At 36.0% G+C, this 20,011-nt stretch overlaps 1 protein-coding gene and 1 long non-coding RNA gene across 2 annotated transcripts; both read right to left on the bottom strand.

Moving 5' to 3' along the window:
• Positions 1-1,903: 1,903 nt before the first annotated feature.
• On the bottom strand, positions 1,904-11,002 carry LOC140875014 (uncharacterized). Its single transcript, XR_012148302.1, has 3 exons — positions 10,708-11,002; positions 9,609-9,728; positions 1,904-2,139 (listed from the first exon to the last, which is right to left on the bottom strand). It is a non-coding gene; the product is annotated as an uncharacterized lncRNA (long non-coding RNA).
• Positions 11,003-11,360: 358 nt separating this feature from the next.
• LOC140875784 (UDP-glycosyltransferase 86A1-like) lies at positions 11,361-12,947 on the bottom strand. The gene has a single exon (XM_073279570.1). It carries the CDS (start codon positions 12,914-12,916, stop codon positions 11,474-11,476), a length of 1,443 nt encoding a protein of 480 aa, XP_073135671.1. The 5' UTR covers positions 12,917-12,947; the 3' UTR covers positions 11,361-11,473.
• Positions 12,948-20,011: the final 7,064 nt, after the last annotated feature.

Here is a 20,011-nt window from a genome sequence, read left to right as displayed (position 1 = left end):
TCAGTGATATTTAAACAACAGATACATTAAGTTTAAATCACCACTCTTATAATATATCAATCAAGGCATATTTAAATTTTAAAATCATATATGATTATCATGGATCAAGATATCGAAAAGTCACATGATAAACCAAATTTCAAATTTGAAAATAAGACAAAATCAAAATAAATCTTACGGTTAACATAAACTTTGGCAAAGAGTTTGGTGAACCAATTAATTATTTGGCTAATTCATTTTATAATGATTTTGACATGATCTGAATGTGTAATACTTAACTTTTGTCCTCATTAGGGGTGACAAAAATCCCCGAAATTCCGAATCTTCCCGAATTCAATCTCATTCTCATCTCAAAAAAATCTCAACCCGATATTTTTTTTATCCGAATTTTCTGGATTTTTTTCGTCCGATTAATATCAGGAGAGAGATCGAGAATAAAACCTTATTCCGACGGAATTTACGATCCGTCCCAAAATAATATTATAATATATTTAATTAATAATTTTATTAATATATGGAGCTAAATATTATTGTATTTCCACTCATATAACAATTAATTATGGATTTAATTCAAATAATTGTTTATTATTGAAATTATCGAATAATATAATCACGAAATGATATTTTATTTTTGTGTATTTTTTATAAAACTAAATTAATAATTTAATTAATTCATATTTATAATTATCTAATTAGAACAAATATGTAGAATATGATATGAAATTTGACAATCTATTTGGCAAAACTTATCTAGTAATTTGTATTCGAATATTTTATTAATAATTATTCGATGCACAATATGATGTCCTTCTTTTGACAAAATTTTGAAAAATTATCGAAAATATTTTAATATTATATTTTTTACGTTGAATATTTATTTTTAATTAGAAATATAAATTTATAAATAGTATTTTTTTTAAATAAAATAATCACATTTTTATGTTTTTTTGAAGAAATCTTGAAAATGGAAGAAAAAATCGGGATTTCTCTCCTTACCCGATGGGATCCCGAATGTTCCGAATCTTGAATATTCGGGTCCCGAAATGTGTCGGGCACAGGAACGGAAGAAAAAAAAATTGATTATTTTCGGGATAAAAATTTGGTAGGAGGGTCACGGGACGGGTCCAGACCCTATTCCACCCCTAGTTCTAATGGTATCAAGAATTCAAGATAGCCACAATGCCACATAATTGGAAGCCTAAATACAATATTTTTCATTGTTTTTGTTTCTTTAGAAAAAAGAAAACCAATCAAATGCTATTTTTCAAATAAAGGTTTTGTTTTGATTGGTAGATTACTTGGGTACAATTGGATCTCAAATCTCAGATTTTGTTTCAATGTTAGTATCTTTGTGTTAGATGAGCTGTAATTATGAAGAAAAAGGGGAACCTTTTTTTAATTTTTATTTTTACTTCTTGTTGTATGTAATCTTCTCAATGCATATGTTGTAATCTCATTTGTCTTGTTATCATTATTATCAATAATCAGATAATGTTTGCATAATTTTAACATCTGCCGTCTAATTTCATAGTGAAATTATTCACATTTAAGTGTCAACATTTATTTTTAATCATAATGATACAAATAAATTTATATTTCCTATTTTACTCAATCATATAATATGCCTAGAGATATACCTCCAAATGAATTCAAGTTTTTTTCACCAATGGTATGGAAAAACATGTAAAACATTACGAACCAAGACTGAAGTTTAATTATTTACCAAAATTCCAATTGATGACCAATTTTACGATTTCGATAAGAATTTTAATTTAAACCAGTACTTATGACACACACGTTGTGTGTGTAATGAAAAAAAATATGGTAAACGCATTCGTGTATAACTTAATGCATATTTCATATATATGTTCCAAAAATAAATTTAATGCAGTCAAATAAGATAACTAAAATACTTAAAATATATATGCACGTATCACGTGCCTTCTAAAAAGACATACAATTAAACAAAGTTGAAAATACAATCCTAATATATACATGTTCCATAAAATAAGTTGATTCTATAGTTAAACTTCAAGGATATTCCTGCATTTCAATACATGAAATTAAACTTCTTGTAATCATCCACATGGATTTATGTCGTGTGGACTTAAAATAGTTGTAGGAACCGAATCATCGTTGCTGCATAAAATTCAATGTTATGATATTATAATATCTAGTAAAATAATAGATGAAAACATTAACATCTCACGCATCAATATTAAAAATGCAATAAAAAAGGTTCATCAAAAATAATTCTCATTAATTCAAAAAGAAACTTGAGAATAAAAATTTAGGCTATCGAAAAGATGATGACATTAAATATAGTCATTAGTCATATTCGAAAACTTGGAATTAAGATACTATAAAAAAAACAGCACACAAAAAAAATTAAAAGTTGTAGATGTAGTCAAATTCATGCAAAACTACAAAGTAATAAGAATTTTATTTTTTAATAAACTAAATAATATTTACAATATTTACCAATTTGAAAACATACCAATAAAATTTTTATTTATACTTTGATTCATCAGACATCACATTTACAGGTTTGCATAGCTAGACATATGAATATACATCACTTTAATGTAAATTTTTGTTACTATGCCTAGTAAAATTTCCAAAGCAATAACTCAACTTTGGACAAAATATTTGACCTTTCAGAAACTTTAAAGAAAGAAACAACAACCAAAAAAAATTTCTTCTTCAAGAACCATGTACAGCAAATAACCCCATAAAAATAAAATGACGTCTCCACAAATGAACTGCGCGATATTTATCTCTACATTTTGGTTTTTTCCTTAGCATATAAATGTAATGCAAGAATAAGAATAGTAGCTTAATAAATATAAGAATAAGTTATATCAAACTCAAAAAATAAAAAATGTATACGGTGTTAGAACATTTGATTGTGGAAAAATATTGCACTACACACATCTATCATATTAGAGATGAAATTATTACAAATATATCTTCAACAACCATTCTAAAGCAATAAATAATTTATGTTCTCACGTTGTGTCCATTTTGGCCCTGAACCATATCTTAGATTCATAAGTGTTTCAATCAAAGCGGCCAATACTTTGCACTTATATAGATGATCTCCTATCAAGAGTATCCTGCGTTACTCTACCTTATAGGTATATGAGTCATTAAAAAAAAACTTAACATCACCACATGTTGCAGGTATGTTCTACTTGGATGTTCTAGGAATGAGCGAGTAAAGATTTCAAGTACTCAAACTAATATTTATAACTTAGTTGGCCCATTGAACCAAGGTTTTGGGATCTCCAATTCTCAAGGTTGAGTTACTGCTATAAATATTTTATTTTGTGGATTTTAAGTTCATTCCTCTTAGTAGTTTGTACATTTGATCTTTATTTATACTTTTTGAAAGCGGATCTGCAAGGTTTTCTTTTGACTTCACATAATCAACCGAAATAACCCCATTCGAGATCAATTATCTTATGGTATTGTGTCTCCGACGAATATGTCGAGATTTACCATTGCACATACTATTTTGTGCTCTTCCTATTGCTGACTGACTGTCACAATGAATAGTAATGAAAGACACCGATTTATTCCAACAAGGAATATCTTCTAGAAAGTTTCGAAGCCACTCGGCTTCTTCTCCAGCGTTATCTAAAGAAATGAACTCGGGCTCCATAGTAGACCGACCTATACAAGTTTGTTTAGAAGATCTCCATGACACCGCTCCTCCACCAATTGTGAACACATATCCACTAGTAGACTTGGAGTCTTTCGTGTCAGAAATCCAATTTGCATCACAATATTCTTCTAGGACCGCATGATATTTTGTATATACTATTCCATAACTTGAAGTGTATTTCAAATATCCAAGAACTCTCATTAATGCTTTCCAATGATCCTCACTTGGATTACTTGTGAACCGACTAAGTTTGTTTAATGTATATGCAAGATCAAAACGCGTACAGTTAGTTAAGTACATCAAACTTCATATCACCCTTGCATATTCCTCTTGTGAAATAGGTTCTCCTCTATTTTTGGCTAAATGTGTACCCAAATCCATAGGTGTTCTAGCCAGAGGACGATTTGTGGTATTAAATCGTTCAAGAATATTTTCTACATAATGAGTTTGGGATAAAATATTTCCAGCAGATGTTTTAGAAACTTTAATCCCTAGAATAATATTACACAATCCCAAATCTTTCATGTCAAAATGTTGTCTCAACATTTTCTTTGTTTTCACAATCAATTCATGGTTGTTTCCCATGATTAACATGTTATCTACGTAAAGGCAAACAATTACATATGCATTTGTAGTACCTTTAATATAGACACATTTTCACATTCATTGATTTTGAAACCATTTGACAACATTGCAGTGTCAAACTTTTGATGCCACTGCTTAGATGCTTGTTTAAGTCCATACAACAACTTGACAAGTTTACAGACATTTTGTTCTTTTTCGGGTACAATAAATCCTTCTGGTTGTTTTATATATATTTTTTCTTCAAACTCTCCATTCAAAAATGCAGTTTTAACATCCATTTGGTGAATCTCAAAATCATGCAATGCAGCAATAGCTATGAGAACACGAATGGATGTTATTCTAGAAACTAGAGAATAGGTATCGAAGAAATCATATCCTTCCTTTTTTCTAAAACCTTGAACCACTAGTCGAGCTTTTTATTTATCTATAAATCCATCTTCTTTGTATTTTCTTTTAAGGATCCACTTGGATCCCAAAGGTTTACATCCTGGAGGGAGATCAACCAACTCCCATGTATGATTATGCATAATGGAATCTATTCATTTTGTATAGCTTCCTTCCAAAAAGGAGCCTCGGGATTTGATAAAGCATCTTAAAGAGTTGTAGGCTCATTATCTAACATGCATGTTAGAAAATCAGGATCAAACGATTTTTCAACTCTTGCACGCTTGCTGCATCTTGGTTCCTTGTTGTTTTGTGGAGTTTCAGTTGTGTTTTCATGATTATCATCATAATTTCGCTTGATCGAACTTATTTTTTTCTTTTATTTGCAAGGAAATATATCTTCAAAGATAACAACATTCCTTGACTCCATTATTGTGCCTTCTTTTACATCAGAAATTGTTGACTTATGCATTAAAAATCGATATGCACTACTATTGTATGCATAATTAATAAATATGCAGTCAGCCATGTTAGACCCAATTTTTATTTATTTTGGCTTAGGTACTTCTACTTTAGCCAAACACTCCCACACTTTGAGGTATTGGTAAGAAGGTTTACGACCTTTCCACTGTTCATACAGTGTTTCATCTTTCCCTTTGACTGGTATTTTGTTTAGAATGTGAGTTGCTGAGAGAATCGCTTCACCCCACATGTTTTGAGGTAAGCCAGAATTTATTAACAACACGTTCATCATTTCCTTTAAGGTTCGATTCTTGCGTTCTGCAACGCCATTGGATTGAGGAGAGTATGGGGTTGTCGTTTGATGAATGATGCCCAAAGTTGAGCAAAATTGTTCAAAAGGAGCCACATATTCTCCACATCGATCACTTCGAATCATTTTAATCTTTGAACTTCGTTGATTTTCAATCTCAGTCTTATATTTCTTGAAAGCTTCGATTGCTTCATCTTTGCTTTTCAATAAATATACATAACAATATCTGGTGCAATCATCAATGAATGTTATAAAGTACTTATTGCCACCTCGAGTTTGTACCATTTTTAAATCACATACATCAGTGTGTATTAATTCGAGTGGCATAGTACTTCTCGTGACAGAATGAAATGGGGCTTTGACCATTTTTGCTTCAACACAAATTTCACACTTATGCTGTGAATTTCTTCTAAACATAGGTATTATATTTAAATTTTCAAGTCTTTGCAACGTGTTGAAATTAACATATCCTAATCGGTCATGCCATAAATCATAACTTTCAGTCAAGTAAGCAGAACCAACAACTTTATTCTTTACCTCAGGGCGGTTAACATTCATTACATTCAATTTAAAAAGACCACTATCTTGGTACCCTTTACCAAAAAATACACCAGACTTTGTTAATACAAACTTATCAGACTCAAACACCAATCTAAACCCTGCTTTTCTCAAAAGAGAGCCCAAAACTAAATTCTTCGTCCGGCACATGTAGCACATTTTTTAGCGTCATTGATAGTTATATTTTTATTGCATTTGTTAATGTCATTTTGTTGTTGTTTTGCATTAGTTTACGTATTTTATTTATGTATTTTGTTCGTATTTCATATTCTGTGTTTGCATGATGTGTTCTCCGGTTTTGTGGTTAGGTCGTATATTTTGGCGGACTTGAACGGAACTTTGGAGTCATGGAAATGCTGGAAATTTTCTGAAGAATGTTGGCTGCTCGATCTGCAGTTTTTCACCGATCGAGCGGCGCCTATATGATGAAGACAGTAGCTTTGGGATTTTCAGCCGCTCGATCCGCAACTTTCACTTGATCGAGCGGCGCACGTATTTTGCAAAACAGTAGGTTCGGGAATTTTGGCTCGCTCGATCGGCCAATGTTTACCAATCGTGAGCGTCGCTATTCGGGAAAATATTTGTAATTTTGGAAACTTTGTTATTTTAGCTTCTAGTTATTATTAGGTTTTAATTCCGTTTTGGAGAGTGGATTATGAGGCTAGGTTTTATTTTCCATCTCTATCGATGAATCGTTGTAGCTAAACTTTTATACTTGGTTGAGGGAGACGAAACCTTGATATAATTTATTCATGAGATTTGATTTTCAGTGTTTAATCTTTATCAAGTATCAATAGTTGATCTGTTTTATTTTATGCTTGTGTGCGAGATTTTAGGATTGGTCATCTTAGGATTTTGCTATATAATCTATAGATAAATTAGAATTCAAATCCGTAATTGTTTGAATCAACTAATTTGCGAAGCAACTACGTTTGATATTTTCTGCTATTGAATTTATTAATTCGTAGGGTCAACTATTGACTAGGCTAAATACAACCGCTGGTGTTTGTGTTGTCTAGATTCGTCAGTTTTACTCGTTCGAATGCTACCTTAGATTTAAATCTAGATCGTTGGAATCCGGATTAATTTATTGGTAATGGTTAATTTAGAACGCTGATGTCTAATTAATTAAAATTAAGGTCAAACAGGAATTTTATTTCCGATGACGAATATTTGATAGGATTAATTATTTTTAGGGAATCAATGATTGAATGAATGAATATCAAGGGTGTAGTCGACCGATACCAAGGCTTGTCTATTATTGATTTCTTCAGTTAAATTTTCATTCTTGCATGCTAATGATTATATTTATCTTTAATTGTTTAATTTTTAGTAGTTAATTCCAAAAGTCAAACCCCCTTTTAGTTTATTTAGAACACATTAAATTTACCTTTCCTCGTTGGAACGATCCCTACTCACACTACTACATTTCTGTGGTTATCTGATTGAGTTGGGTAATTTGGGCGTGACGCAACTTAGCGCTACCAGTCATCTCCTTGTCCGACGTCATCTTCAGCACTACATTGCCAACTCCAACGACATCCGAAGTTGCAGAGTTTCCCATGAACAATTTTCTATCTCCAACGGTGACGTAGGTGGAATATATATCTTTATCGGCACAAATATGGCTTGTAGAGCCAGTATCGATCCACTATCCTCTTGGATCATCCACCATGTTGGTTTCACAGATAACAACACTAAGATCAATATCAGAAATCGCTAAAGGCACATACCTTTGTTCAACCATGATTTCTTGGTTTGGTTTCTGATTTTTGTTGTTTTTCTTTAGAACTCGGCAGTCTTTTACCATATGATTCGGTTTGCCACAGTTGTAGCAACTTCCCTGGAATTTCTTCGCTTTCCCTTTTTGCTTTCCATCATTGGGGCGCTTTTTCTTGTGATTCATACTCGATTCTGCTAGATTTGCTTTTGTCTCGGTTTCCAACATCTTTTTATGTGACTTGGCCTCGGTATTTCTTTTATTCTCCTCAATACGAAGTCGCACTATCAGATCTTCATATTTTAACTCCTTAAGTTTGTGCTTAAGGTAGTTCTTAAAATCTTTCCACAGAGGAGGCAACTTCTCAATCATAGATGCGACTTGGAATGGTTCATTGATTTCCATCCCTTCAGCCAATAAGTCATACAAGATAATTCGTATTTCATGCACTTGACTCATCACAGTTTTTGAGTCTATCATCTTGAAGTCCAGAAATTTGCCAACCACGAACTTCTTTATGTTGGCGTCTTCTGTTTTGTACTTCTTTTCCAAGGAATCCCAGAGTTTCTTAGCCGTCTTGACAGAGGAGTAGACACTATAGAGAGTGTCATCAAGACTATTTAAGATGTAGTTTCGACACAGAAAATCATTGTGATTCCATGCGTCAACTGCGGTCCTTCTTTGGGTGTCTGAATCGCCTTCAACAACTATAGGGGGATCCTCCTTGAGGAATCTGGACAGGTTGAGTGTTGTCAGATAGAACAACATCTTCTGCTGCCAACGTTTGAAGTTGGCACCAAAAAACTTTGGCGGCTTTTCTCCATGTACGGGGGCTGAAGCGAGAGGAGTGAACGAGATGATAGACATATTCAAAATCCGAAAAATACACAAAATTTCATCTTGCGATTGTTATGAATATGTACTCCAAATTCTGAAAAACTTGAATGACAACAACAACAATAGAAGCAACAATAATGAACAAGTCGAGGCGAGAGATTCTCTCTATCCGCAAGACGAAATTGCCCGTTAACTATGCTCAACGTTGGTGGCAATCGTCTCTAAGATACAACGACTAACGATCGTGATATAGCAGCAATACAAATATCACGAACTTTAACAAATAAAAATATGAAAAACTTTCTTTTGAGAGAGAGAGGGAGAATAAGCAGAAAACCAGAAATATGATGTATATACGTTATCAGATGTTCCAGATCCGTTTTCCTGCGTTATATCAATCATATATATATATATATATATCATAAGACTCCAACTAACACGTCTTATGGCCTAAGGATGCAACCCGCTCGGGCGGCCAACCCTTCTGTCTCGCATTTTTGTCGCTGTGCCCGAGCGGTAAAATTCTACAAGAATAATAGGTAAGACCTCACCGCACCGGAGGCCGCGCGTGTGCCAACCCTTCTATCTCGCATTTTTGTCGCTGCGCCCGAGCGATAAAATTCTACAAGAACAATAGGTAAGACCTCACCGCACCGGAGGCCGCGCGCGTGTGTGTTTGTTGCATCGATCAGTGTCTTGCCCCTTTACCAAACATCTGGTGCCCTAAGGGCTCAATCTCATAACTCAAACTTGGGTTATTTATGTAGACAAACACATTGGAGTTCTTCCAATGTGGGACAAGCCTTTTTCCTCCAATTAATTCAATAATTTCTCAAAAAACTTGGACAAACTTATTTTCCTCCAATTTATTCACAAACTTTTCCAACAATCTACCAGTTTCGAATGAGCAACAACCGAACTCTCAATTATGTAAATGTCGAGATTTATCAGCTTCGAATGAGAAACCAGAATTAAGGATTTGGAGCAAATATAAGTGTTTCAGTTGAAGGAGGTGAAAAATGTTTGGTGGTTATGGGTATTGTATATGAGGCCTAAATATATGGTGAAGAAACATAAATTTGTACCGTATAAAGGTTCCTCCCATGTTTCTGTTTTTCACATGCAGCAAAACAAAATTAAACCAAATTTAATGGCCGCTCGATTTGATATCATCTGTTCTGCTTCGTCGGTTGTTAATCTTCATTCTGCAATTGTCGAGAAATCACATGTCTTCGGTCAAAACCCGTAAAAAATTTTAAAAAAAATTGGTAGGATTTGTGGCAAGTAGAAACCGATTGGTGTTTATGACTTCCTCTCTCCATCTTCCCACGACGTCGGAAGAGGTGGACGCTCAGCGATTTTGCCCATACCAAACCGACGGGCCTTAATTAAGTTAAGGTTTTTCTTTTAAAAAAAATTGATTTGGTCATACAAAAACTTATGGGCCATACCAAATTGACCAAGAAGTTTGTATGATATCTTCACTCTTTATAAAATAGAAAGATCGAAAACGATCTAGTGAAAACTTAAGGACATTAGCGATTAGCGAATTGGGTCGAGTAAAAAGTAAATACATCATCATCGTCACTATTATTTTTTGACGGTATCATTATTATGATTATTATTATATTATTTATTATATAACGTGGGACTAAAAACTACCACCTCTCTCATAAATTGGAGAAGTCGTGCCATCAATGCTTTTGACAAAACATTATTCAGGACACTTGGATCGATGTTACTAACCAAATTTATTGTATTTTTCTGGGTTTTTTTATTTTTACTGTAAGAAAAATAAATAAATTTCAAAAATATCGTAAAATGAAAAAAATTTCACAAATATCGTAAAACTCCAAATCTGACAGCGGACGATGATATACACGTAGGCATCGTCCTCCGCCGGGTGCAGACGCTGCCTAGGTGGCTCGTTTAAAATTATTTTAAATTATTTAACACTTAAAATAATTAAAAAAAACGTATTCACGCGTATGATTTTCGCGTAAAATAAAATAATTTAAGGCGTAAACCTAAAATTCAAAATAATGCTTAAAAAAATCTGAAAAATAATATATACCTCCAAATGGCTTTTTTAAGTATCTACAACCAACAATTAAACATATTTTAATTATAAGAACTCAATTGAACCAAAACACCCAAATTTCAAAACTTTAGTCTCGAATTTACCTCCAAGTTTTGAAATAGAGCTCCAACCAACCTAAATAACTTCCTCCTAGCTTAAACAACGATCGGCGGCGGTGAACGACTGTGAAAAATCATGGTTGGTCGGATAACGTTTACGAGAGGGCGAAAAAAACTCGAAAAATTGGTGTAAAAAAAAACTCTTGTTGCAAGAATTCCAAAACTACTCTTGAATTTGTAATTGGACGAACAATGGAGAAAGATGAACAAATGTCCTAAAAGAAAATGGAGAAAGAAAAAGAAAAGTTCTTTGTACATATACACAGAAATTGAAATTGAAGTAAACAATAATAGAGGTGGGCCGAAAAAAATAATAGAGGTGGGCGGAAGAAATAATGCAGCTGACAACGTGCAGCCACATGGGCAGCGTGCGCTGCACTGCCACATTGGCAGAGTCCGCTCCTAGTGGCAGCGGACTCTGCTTAGTAGGTATTTTTTCCCATATCCAGTTGTTATTTGATTTCAAATATTAAATACTTATGGATTTAAAATTAGATTTTAAATTTTTACTAACCAAATTTATTGTATTTTTTTTCCAGCTCCAATTGTTAATTGATTTCAAATATTAAATACTTATTTTTTGAGTCTTTGTAATGAATTTTGAATTCATTTATTTCAAATTCTCATCTCAAATAATTCCTCATATCTAAACTCATCTATCCAAACGCAAGAAACAACTAGTCGAGGATTTGTTATTATAGATTCGAAATCCTTGACATTTCATCCATCTATCTAAATGCTGCAACCTTACCTAACCTCTGGAGAAAACTTTATTCTTCAAATCGTCAATAAAACGAGCAAAATTGGTCTCTGATGATCCATCCTCACGCAAAGCATTTTGCAGGGTATTTCTCAGCTTATGAATCTGTTGCCTTAATTCACAAGACATTTTCTGATCCATCAAACTCCCAATCTTCTCCGCAACTTCCTCCTTTGTCACACTTTCCCCATCACAAAGATTCAATCCAACTCTCCAATCATCCACAACCAACTTCCTGTTAGTAATCTGATCTGCAAAAAACGGATAACAAATCATTGGAACCCCAAACCATATACTTTCCAAGACAGAATTCCATCCACAATGCGTCAAGAATCCTCCGATCCCCGGATTCGACAGCACCCGACTCTGTTTGCACCACGGCACGATCAGGCCACGATCTTCGAATCCATCAGGCAGCATCCCATCTTCATCCCCATCCTCATCCTCATCCTCGCCCACCATTCCAGGCCGAAGAACGAAAATAAAGTTCCTTCGGCTTTCCAGAATCCCCCAAACAATCTCGAGGATCACATTTTTTTCAGCCGTCGCAAGACTGCCAAACGAAACGTACAAAACCGATCCGGGTTCCTTCGTGTTCAGCCACTCCGTGCAGTCGAACTCTGGCAACAAGCTCCGAGGGACCAAACCTTTCAGCGAATTCGACGGAAAAAGAGGCCCGACAGCGTAAAATGGCTGATTCTTCCGTAAAACTGAGATGACTTCCTCTTCAAGTTCTTGGACAGTGTTGCACAAAATGAAATCTGCCCTTTTCACAGCATCGAAGGCCAGAAACCCTGCTTTCTGCAACCAATTATTTAGCTCCGAAGTTTGCAAATACGACGTGAAATCTTTACTATTGATTGCTCGAATTCCGGGAACGCATTTAACTTCTTCCCGCCGGCCATTGACAGGGACATGACCGTTCTTTATGAGAAGCTCCCAATGATAACCCAAAGAGAACACCGTGGCCGGTTCGGTCCATAGCGAAACACAGACCATGCCATACTTCTCCGCGATCTCCGGTGCCCACACGGAGAAAGTGTCAGCCACCAAGAAGTATTCAAAATTATCTGAAGACAGCATTATTCCTCCAACAAAGTCATCCACTCTACGTGGAAAATGATTCAGCTGTGATTCCATATACTGGTCTATGTTTTTGGAACGGTCGAATTCGACGGGGAAACCATCGCTGATAGTGGCGTAATTGATATCGAGGCCGGATTTTCGGGCTTCAGAAAAGATGTCGGTTTGGAGCTGAGAAGTAGCAGTGGAGATGTGGTGATGAACGGATTCAAGATGAGCAAAAGTGATGGTGAAACCATTTGAAGCAAGCTTTAAAGCGAGGTTTACGAATGGGATCACATGACCTTGCGGGCATAGTGAAATCATTATCGCATGTGGCTGCTTTGGATAATTCCCGCAGGAACTTGCCATTTTTTTTTTTTTGGGTTTTGCAATTTATGGTTCTTGCAAGTTAGTGTCCACACCGATTATATATTATTGGTGGTGTCCTTCCACACGGGTGTTTCTACGTTGGAATTACACGATAATTTTCATCATTTTCAAATTAATGAATTTTAATAGTTTTTTGTTTTTTTTTGTTAAGAGTGATATAGTCGTCTAAAATTTAAAAAAACATATTTGTAGCGACCCGCACCGAAATCACCTACTAAATTAAATCCTAAACATGCATTTAAATCTTAATTAACAAGAATCAAATAAGTCAGCGAAAACGCAAATACATTATACTAGCTAAAATCGAAAACATCAGTTAAAGTACTCGTTAAGGTACAACCATATCGAATAAGAGTATCAAACACAATTCCCAAATAAAACAACCAAACCAATTTAACCGACAACTCAATGGTGTTGCTCCTCGCCTCAGGACTCACTCCTGCCTACATCATCCAACCTGAGGCCTGCCCCGCAGAATGTGATGTCTAAGATGAAAACAAAGATGTGAGCGCTAATGTCTAGTACAATATATATGAGTATACAAACCTATATGTTTATGCATATGACGTGAAATGGATAACTGGATCGATAGGGAAAAACTCATGCTCAACTAGAGGCACCAGAGTGCATAGTATCAACACGAAAATACTCCTCTGGATAACTAGAACAAAACATTTGAACGTGGATCTGAAAATATCCTGGAAGCATCATAGTTCTCCATACCCGTCGGCCATGTGACTCATGCTGTCCAACCGTCCACAAACTAGGGCTGAACGACCCTACTAAACATGACTATCTCGAAGGAGATTCAGTTCAATGTGATACAAGGATATGCAACATATGAACAGTAATACATGCATATCATGTGTAGTTGTCCGATTCTTAATTAAGTTACTCAACTATCTAAACATGATTAAGGATTCCTAAGTGGATTTAAGGAGTTGAAATACGGATTCGGAATGATCGGAAATGGTTCCAAGGACTTCAAGATATTGGACAGTTCGAAAGCTCTGAAGAGCAATTCGGAAGTACCGAACCAGTTCGGAAGCAGAGTTGTACTTCAGAATCAGACGGGTGAGTTCAAAAGCTTCGAACTCAAGATCGGAAGGTCTGATCGCCTTTGTATAAGAAATTATGGACTTTCTGATTGGTGACTTGACGAGACATAAATCGAAAGCTCCGAACCCTAGTTCGAAAGGTACGAAATCCGTTGGCAGTAGTGTTTTGTCCAATCAGGGACACACGATCGGTGGATAAAGATCGAAAGCTTTGATAGAGATCAAAAGGTCCGAAGTTCGATCGAAAGGTCCGATTGTTGCCTATAATAGAGCCGAGAGATTCATTTGCAACTCGCCAATTCAATCATTCCTCTCTCATTTTTTTGGTGGTTTTGGAAGGCTTCGGGCATCGTCTTGAGGGCCATTCGATAGCAAAGCGCTACCGGGATCGTAGCGAATTTGTGCCTAGGTTTTGAGGTCATGGCATCAAAGGGCTAATGACGGATGCAGGTATAAGTCTAGCATCTGATTAGCTTCTGTGAGTAACTATTAGTTTAGTTAAGGCTTTTAGTAGACAATAAGTGATATGATGATTATCTGCTTATAGGCTTGGACTAGAGAGCCGGTGTTGCTAGGTTGCTTGAGTTGCTTAATAGAGGTACGAATGTACTATCCGAGATATCCTGGTTGATTATGCATGTTCTATATTTGCATGATTTATATGACACGGTTTATGTGTATTTATTATGACACGGTTATTACTACTACGTACACACATTATCATGTTGAGCCTATACCTTGATATTACCAGTAGAAGGGTTGCTCAGCCCCAAGTTATTGTGGATGGATTCCGTGGATTCGGGTCCGGTTACTATTACCCACTTATTCTGATGATATGGAAGTACCTCCTGATGCAACGGCTCAGTGTGTTGCATACCATGGCGCCTATTATTTGACCAATAGATTTCTACCGTGATAGGTTTCCGGTACCTTTCATTTGCTTTAGCATTCATGACATGTGTATACTCATGCTTTCGTATTGAGCGTTGTTAGCTCACTTCCTCGATTTTTTGTTTTGGACAACCCATTCTACGGGGCAGGGTTTAGGTTGGACGGACCGGGAGATAGCGGTTGTTGCAGTAGGGTTGGATTGTACCGTACCAGGTTTCTATTAGTATATTTTTAGCATTGTTATTCGATGGGGTTGTATCACATTTGGCTACACTTGATTTCAGTACCGGTTGTATTCTACAGGGGTTTTTAGTTGCATCATTTTAAGTTTATGTTGTTTTATTGATTATTGCTTTAAGATATTTATTGCATGCTTAATTTTTTATTAGTTAGTGATTTCGGAACGGGTCAATACATCATGACGGATAAAATGAAACACATAAGAATGCATACTCACCTGGATATCTCAGTCAGTAGTTGCGTACCTCTATAGGTCAAGTCTAGGTGAACAACCTAGTATCCAAGCCTATAATCAAACGTATATCATATCACTTATACCATTCTAAAATCCTTAACCAAGCTAATAGATATTTCCAAACTTATCAAGGATCTCGGAGTATTACCTGCATCCGTCGTTGGCCCACTGATGGCGATGACCCCAAATTCTAAGCAGAACTTAGCTTCGACCCCGGTAGCGCCTTACTATCGCCCATCCCACGAGACGATGCCTAAAAGCCCCAAATATGGACTAATAACTACAGAGGAAAGCTGAGAATTGGCAATTCTGAATGAGGGTTTCTACCCTTATTTCAAGATAGAAGTTCGGAACTTCTGATCCCTGGTTCGGAGCTTTCGAATGCAATTAGGGACTTCCGATCTCACCATCGGAGCTTTCGATCTCTAGTCACCGAACGTGTGTCCTCTGATTGGACAATCACTGCGCTTGCAAAGTTCGGAGCTTTGGAACTCCCTCTAGTTTAAGCGCCAATCAGAACCCATACCTTGTCTTGTCTGGAAGAGTTCGGACGTTCTGATCTCGATTTCGAAGCTTTCGAACTGCTCGGTGATTCCAAGCACATCATTGTCATTCGTACCAGTTTAGATCTTCCGATCTACCCAGCTCTAGTTCGGACCTTCCAAATTGATCAGGCCCTCGATACCCTCCGGGTCATTTCCAAACGTCCTGAATCCTATTTCTTACTTAATTTCCTCAATTAAGGGTTCTTTAATCATGTTTTAACCACTTAAACATGCTTAGATAATTTAATTTCTCAATCGGGAGTCGGGTTACTATATTCTCCCTAACTTAAAAGATTTCATCCTCGAAATCAGGAAAATCTTATGAAAACAATAATTTATTACAACATAACTGATGTTATAAATGAGGTTTACAACGAAAACACAACAAAGCAATACAAATCAAAGCAACTCTGTGTGTTCAGTGCGCATGCGACTCTCTAGTCGCTGCCTCTGGCCTAAAACAAGAGGGATGATCTTGTTTTGCAATTATTTGTATTTCCTGTCCAGAATGAAAATCAGTCTCTCCACATAAGTTAGATCCTCATTAAGTTGAACCTCAGATGGATTTAGAACATGGGACTCGCCTGTCATATACCGCCTCAACAGAGATACGTGAAACACGTCGTGAATGCTGGACAAGTAGGATGGTAGGGCTAGCCTGTAAGCTAAATCTCCAACGCTTTTCAGAATCTCAAATGGACCAATGAATCTCGGAGATAGCTTTCTTTTGAAACCAAATATCAAAATTCGATGAAAAGGAGAAAATTTAAGAAATACCTTTTCCCTCGCCTGAAACTGTAAGGGTCTACGCTTGGTGTTTGCGTAGCTTTCCTGTCAATCCTGCGCATTCTTGATTCGCTTCTTGATCTGATCAACAATATCGACAACCAGCTGAATCAATTCAGGTCCTTCCACTTGTCTTTCTCCGAATTATTCCCAGAACAACGGTACAACATCGTACCAGAACAACGGGGTACGGCATCATCGCCCGTACAACGCTTCGAAATGTGTCATACCTACACTGCTGTGATATCTGTTATTATACGCAAACTCAAATCAGTGGAAAATAATCTTGCCAAACTGGACTAATATCCATGGTACAAGCTCTCAACATATCCTCAAGGGTGCGATTGGTTCTCTCAGACTGACCATCCGTCTCAGGGTGATAGGTAGCACTTAGAATCAAAGTAATGCCCAAGGCTCGCTGGAAACTTCCCCAAATTCTAGAAGTCTTTCGCTGACAATGCTCGCTGATACACCATGCAATCATACTATCTCTTGGATATACAAATGAGCCATACGATCAAAGGTGTAAACCGTGTAATCTCGGTTGTACAGAAAAAAATGCACTGACTTGGTGAGTCTATCCATCACTACCTAAATGACATCGCAATTCCTACATGAAAATGGCAAATGGGTCACAAAGACCATCGTGATATGCTCTCATTTCTATTCGGGAATCGGTAGGTTAAGAATCAAACCTTCAGACCTTCGGTGCTCAGCATTAACCTGCTGAGATACCAAGCATCTAGATACATACTCATATACGTCCCGCTCCATGTCTTTCCACTAGAATCGAGTTATCAGATACTTATACATTTTTGTCCTTCCCGGGTGAATGCTAAGCTTGATCTGGTGAACTTGGGCTAGCTAGAATTTCTTTTCTCAATTCGGAATCCCCCGATACTACAATTCTTCCTGACAAACACAATGTTCCATCTGTCTGAAACGCGAAGCCAGATGTGTTGTCTCTGTTAGCTAGTCTAGCTAACTTCTGCACTTTCTGGTTAGAAAACTGAGCTTCTCCGATCTTTACATACAAAGCTGGTTCAGATAGGATGCAAGATACCCGATACTTTCCATTCCTTTCTTGTGTCAGAAATTGAACCCAAATAACAATACCCCTGGATGATACTGGCAACCACACTTGTTTGAAGAGCAGATAACCTCACATTACGACTAAGAGCATCTGTTGTGAGATTTGCTGACCCCTGATGGTACTTGATCTCACAATCATAGTCCTTCAGCAAATCCATCCAACGTCTTTGGCACCTGTTCAACTCTGCTTGAGTAAAGATATACTTCAAGTTCTTGTGATCGGTGTAAATCTCAAATATCTCTCCATAGAGATAATGACGCCAAATCATAAGAGCAAACACGATTGCTGCTAGTTCCAGATCATGAGCTGGATAATTCTCCTCATGTTTCTTCAACTGTCGGGATGCATAAGCAATCACATGGTCATTCTGCATCAGAACACAACCCAATCCTTGCTTTGATGCATCAGTATAAACAATATACCTTCCGGATCCTGACGGTAGAGCTAAAACCGATGGAGAAGTCAAACGCCTACGAAGCTCCCCAAAACTCTCTTCACAGTCTAATGACTATTCGAATGGTACATCTTTTCGAGTGATTTGTGTCAAAGGTTTAGCCAATTAAGAGAAATTTTCAATGAATAATCGATAATAACCTGCTAGACCTAGAAAACTTCTGATTTCAGTCACAGTTGTTGGACGTGGCCAATTCAATACAACCTCAATCTTGCTTGGATCATCGAAAATCCCTTCGCTGGATATAATCTCTAGAAATCGGAAATGTCCCTGGTACAAACTCGATTTTGAATTCCACCTCTCTAATCGGAGGAAAACATGGAATCTCATCAGGAAAAACATCAGGACATTGACAACTGGTATATGCTCAATGTCCAAACAGCCAACGGTTTCATCAACTGCGTTGATAAGATAGTCTTCCCCTCCTGACTCCAAAGCACGACAAGCTTTCAAAGCGGACACCAAAAGCATCAGGGTTCGCACTCCCTTTCCATAAAAAAAAAAAACCAACTATCGCATCCTTCTGGATGAAAATGCACGAGCCTTTGATTGCAATCGAATGTTGCTCGATACGAGGTGAGTAAGTCGATACCCAAGCTACCGTCAAAATATTTCATGGACAAGATCATCAAGTTTGCAGTCAAAATTTCATTACCCTCGAATTCTAACGAATAACCCACCACAAGTCGTTTAGCAAAAGCTGACTAACTTGTTGGTGTAGAAACAAAAAGTACTAATGTTACAAAAAAAAAAAAAAAAAAAGTAAAAACTCATGCCTAAAATCATATAAAGTAAAATATTTATTCAGAATACATAGTATAAAGAACAGTCTGTGTTGTTTATTAATGTAACATTCACTATATTGTTTATCCATTGATTGTTCAAAATTTTTATAAAAATAATTACATAAATTAAAATTTTATTATGAATATAATTTAATGTTTTAAAAAACTAATAACTATTTAATTCATTATTGAATATGCATATTACATTGAAATATACACGAAAAATCATAACATGCATTTTCTCAATAAATATTTTAAATTTTTTTTTTCTTTCCTTTTGAAATCAAAACTAACTTTCTAAAAACGCTAAAAATATAATTACCACACAAATTAAATATCATATCATATTAAAACACGCAACAATTTGCCAGATATCATATTATAACCTTTTATTACGATACCATGTTTTGAATGTAGTTATCACACGAATTAAATATTACGGAAGATCAATGGTCACTATAAGACCAAAGACGGAGAAACTACTCGAGATTTTTTAAGAGGGGCATTTGACGTGATGGAAAATTTAGATATATATTTATTTTATGCAACAGATGAGATTTTAAAAGATGTAAAATTAATTATTTGTACAAATTTTGAGATTGCGACGTGGGCGTGTCAGGTTGTAGCAAAACAATATCAAGTTAATTGATGAAAAATAAAATCTAACTTCTAAGTTCTAAGTATGATGCCTTGGGAAAGGCTCGGGTGGTCATCTTTGGACTCCAACGGGAAAGAGAAGCCGAGAAAAGACTGACTTGGATCTGGTCTCGGTAGGACAAATATCCACCCTGGCCGCTTAGGCATCCATAAAATCTGAGAAGCAGTAACCCGAGAAGCATATCAGACTAGCTACTATGAACTCATACAAATCTGAGCTCATATTCTTGGCCGAGCAAGATAAGATAAACTAAAAGAGTGTTTGACTAAGTTTATTAAAAACAATTTATAAGCTCTAAAATAAGTTGGTTTAGGAGCTTATAAGCTGTC

The sequence above is a fragment of the Henckelia pumila genome, chromosome 1 (assembly GCF_033568475.1).
Source record: "Henckelia pumila isolate YLH828 chromosome 1, ASM3356847v2, whole genome shotgun sequence".
Classification (NCBI taxonomy): Eukaryota; Viridiplantae; Streptophyta; class Magnoliopsida; order Lamiales; family Gesneriaceae; genus Henckelia; species Henckelia pumila.
Note: the sequence above shows the minus strand (reverse complement) of the source record. Positions and strands in the feature narration are given on the sequence as shown.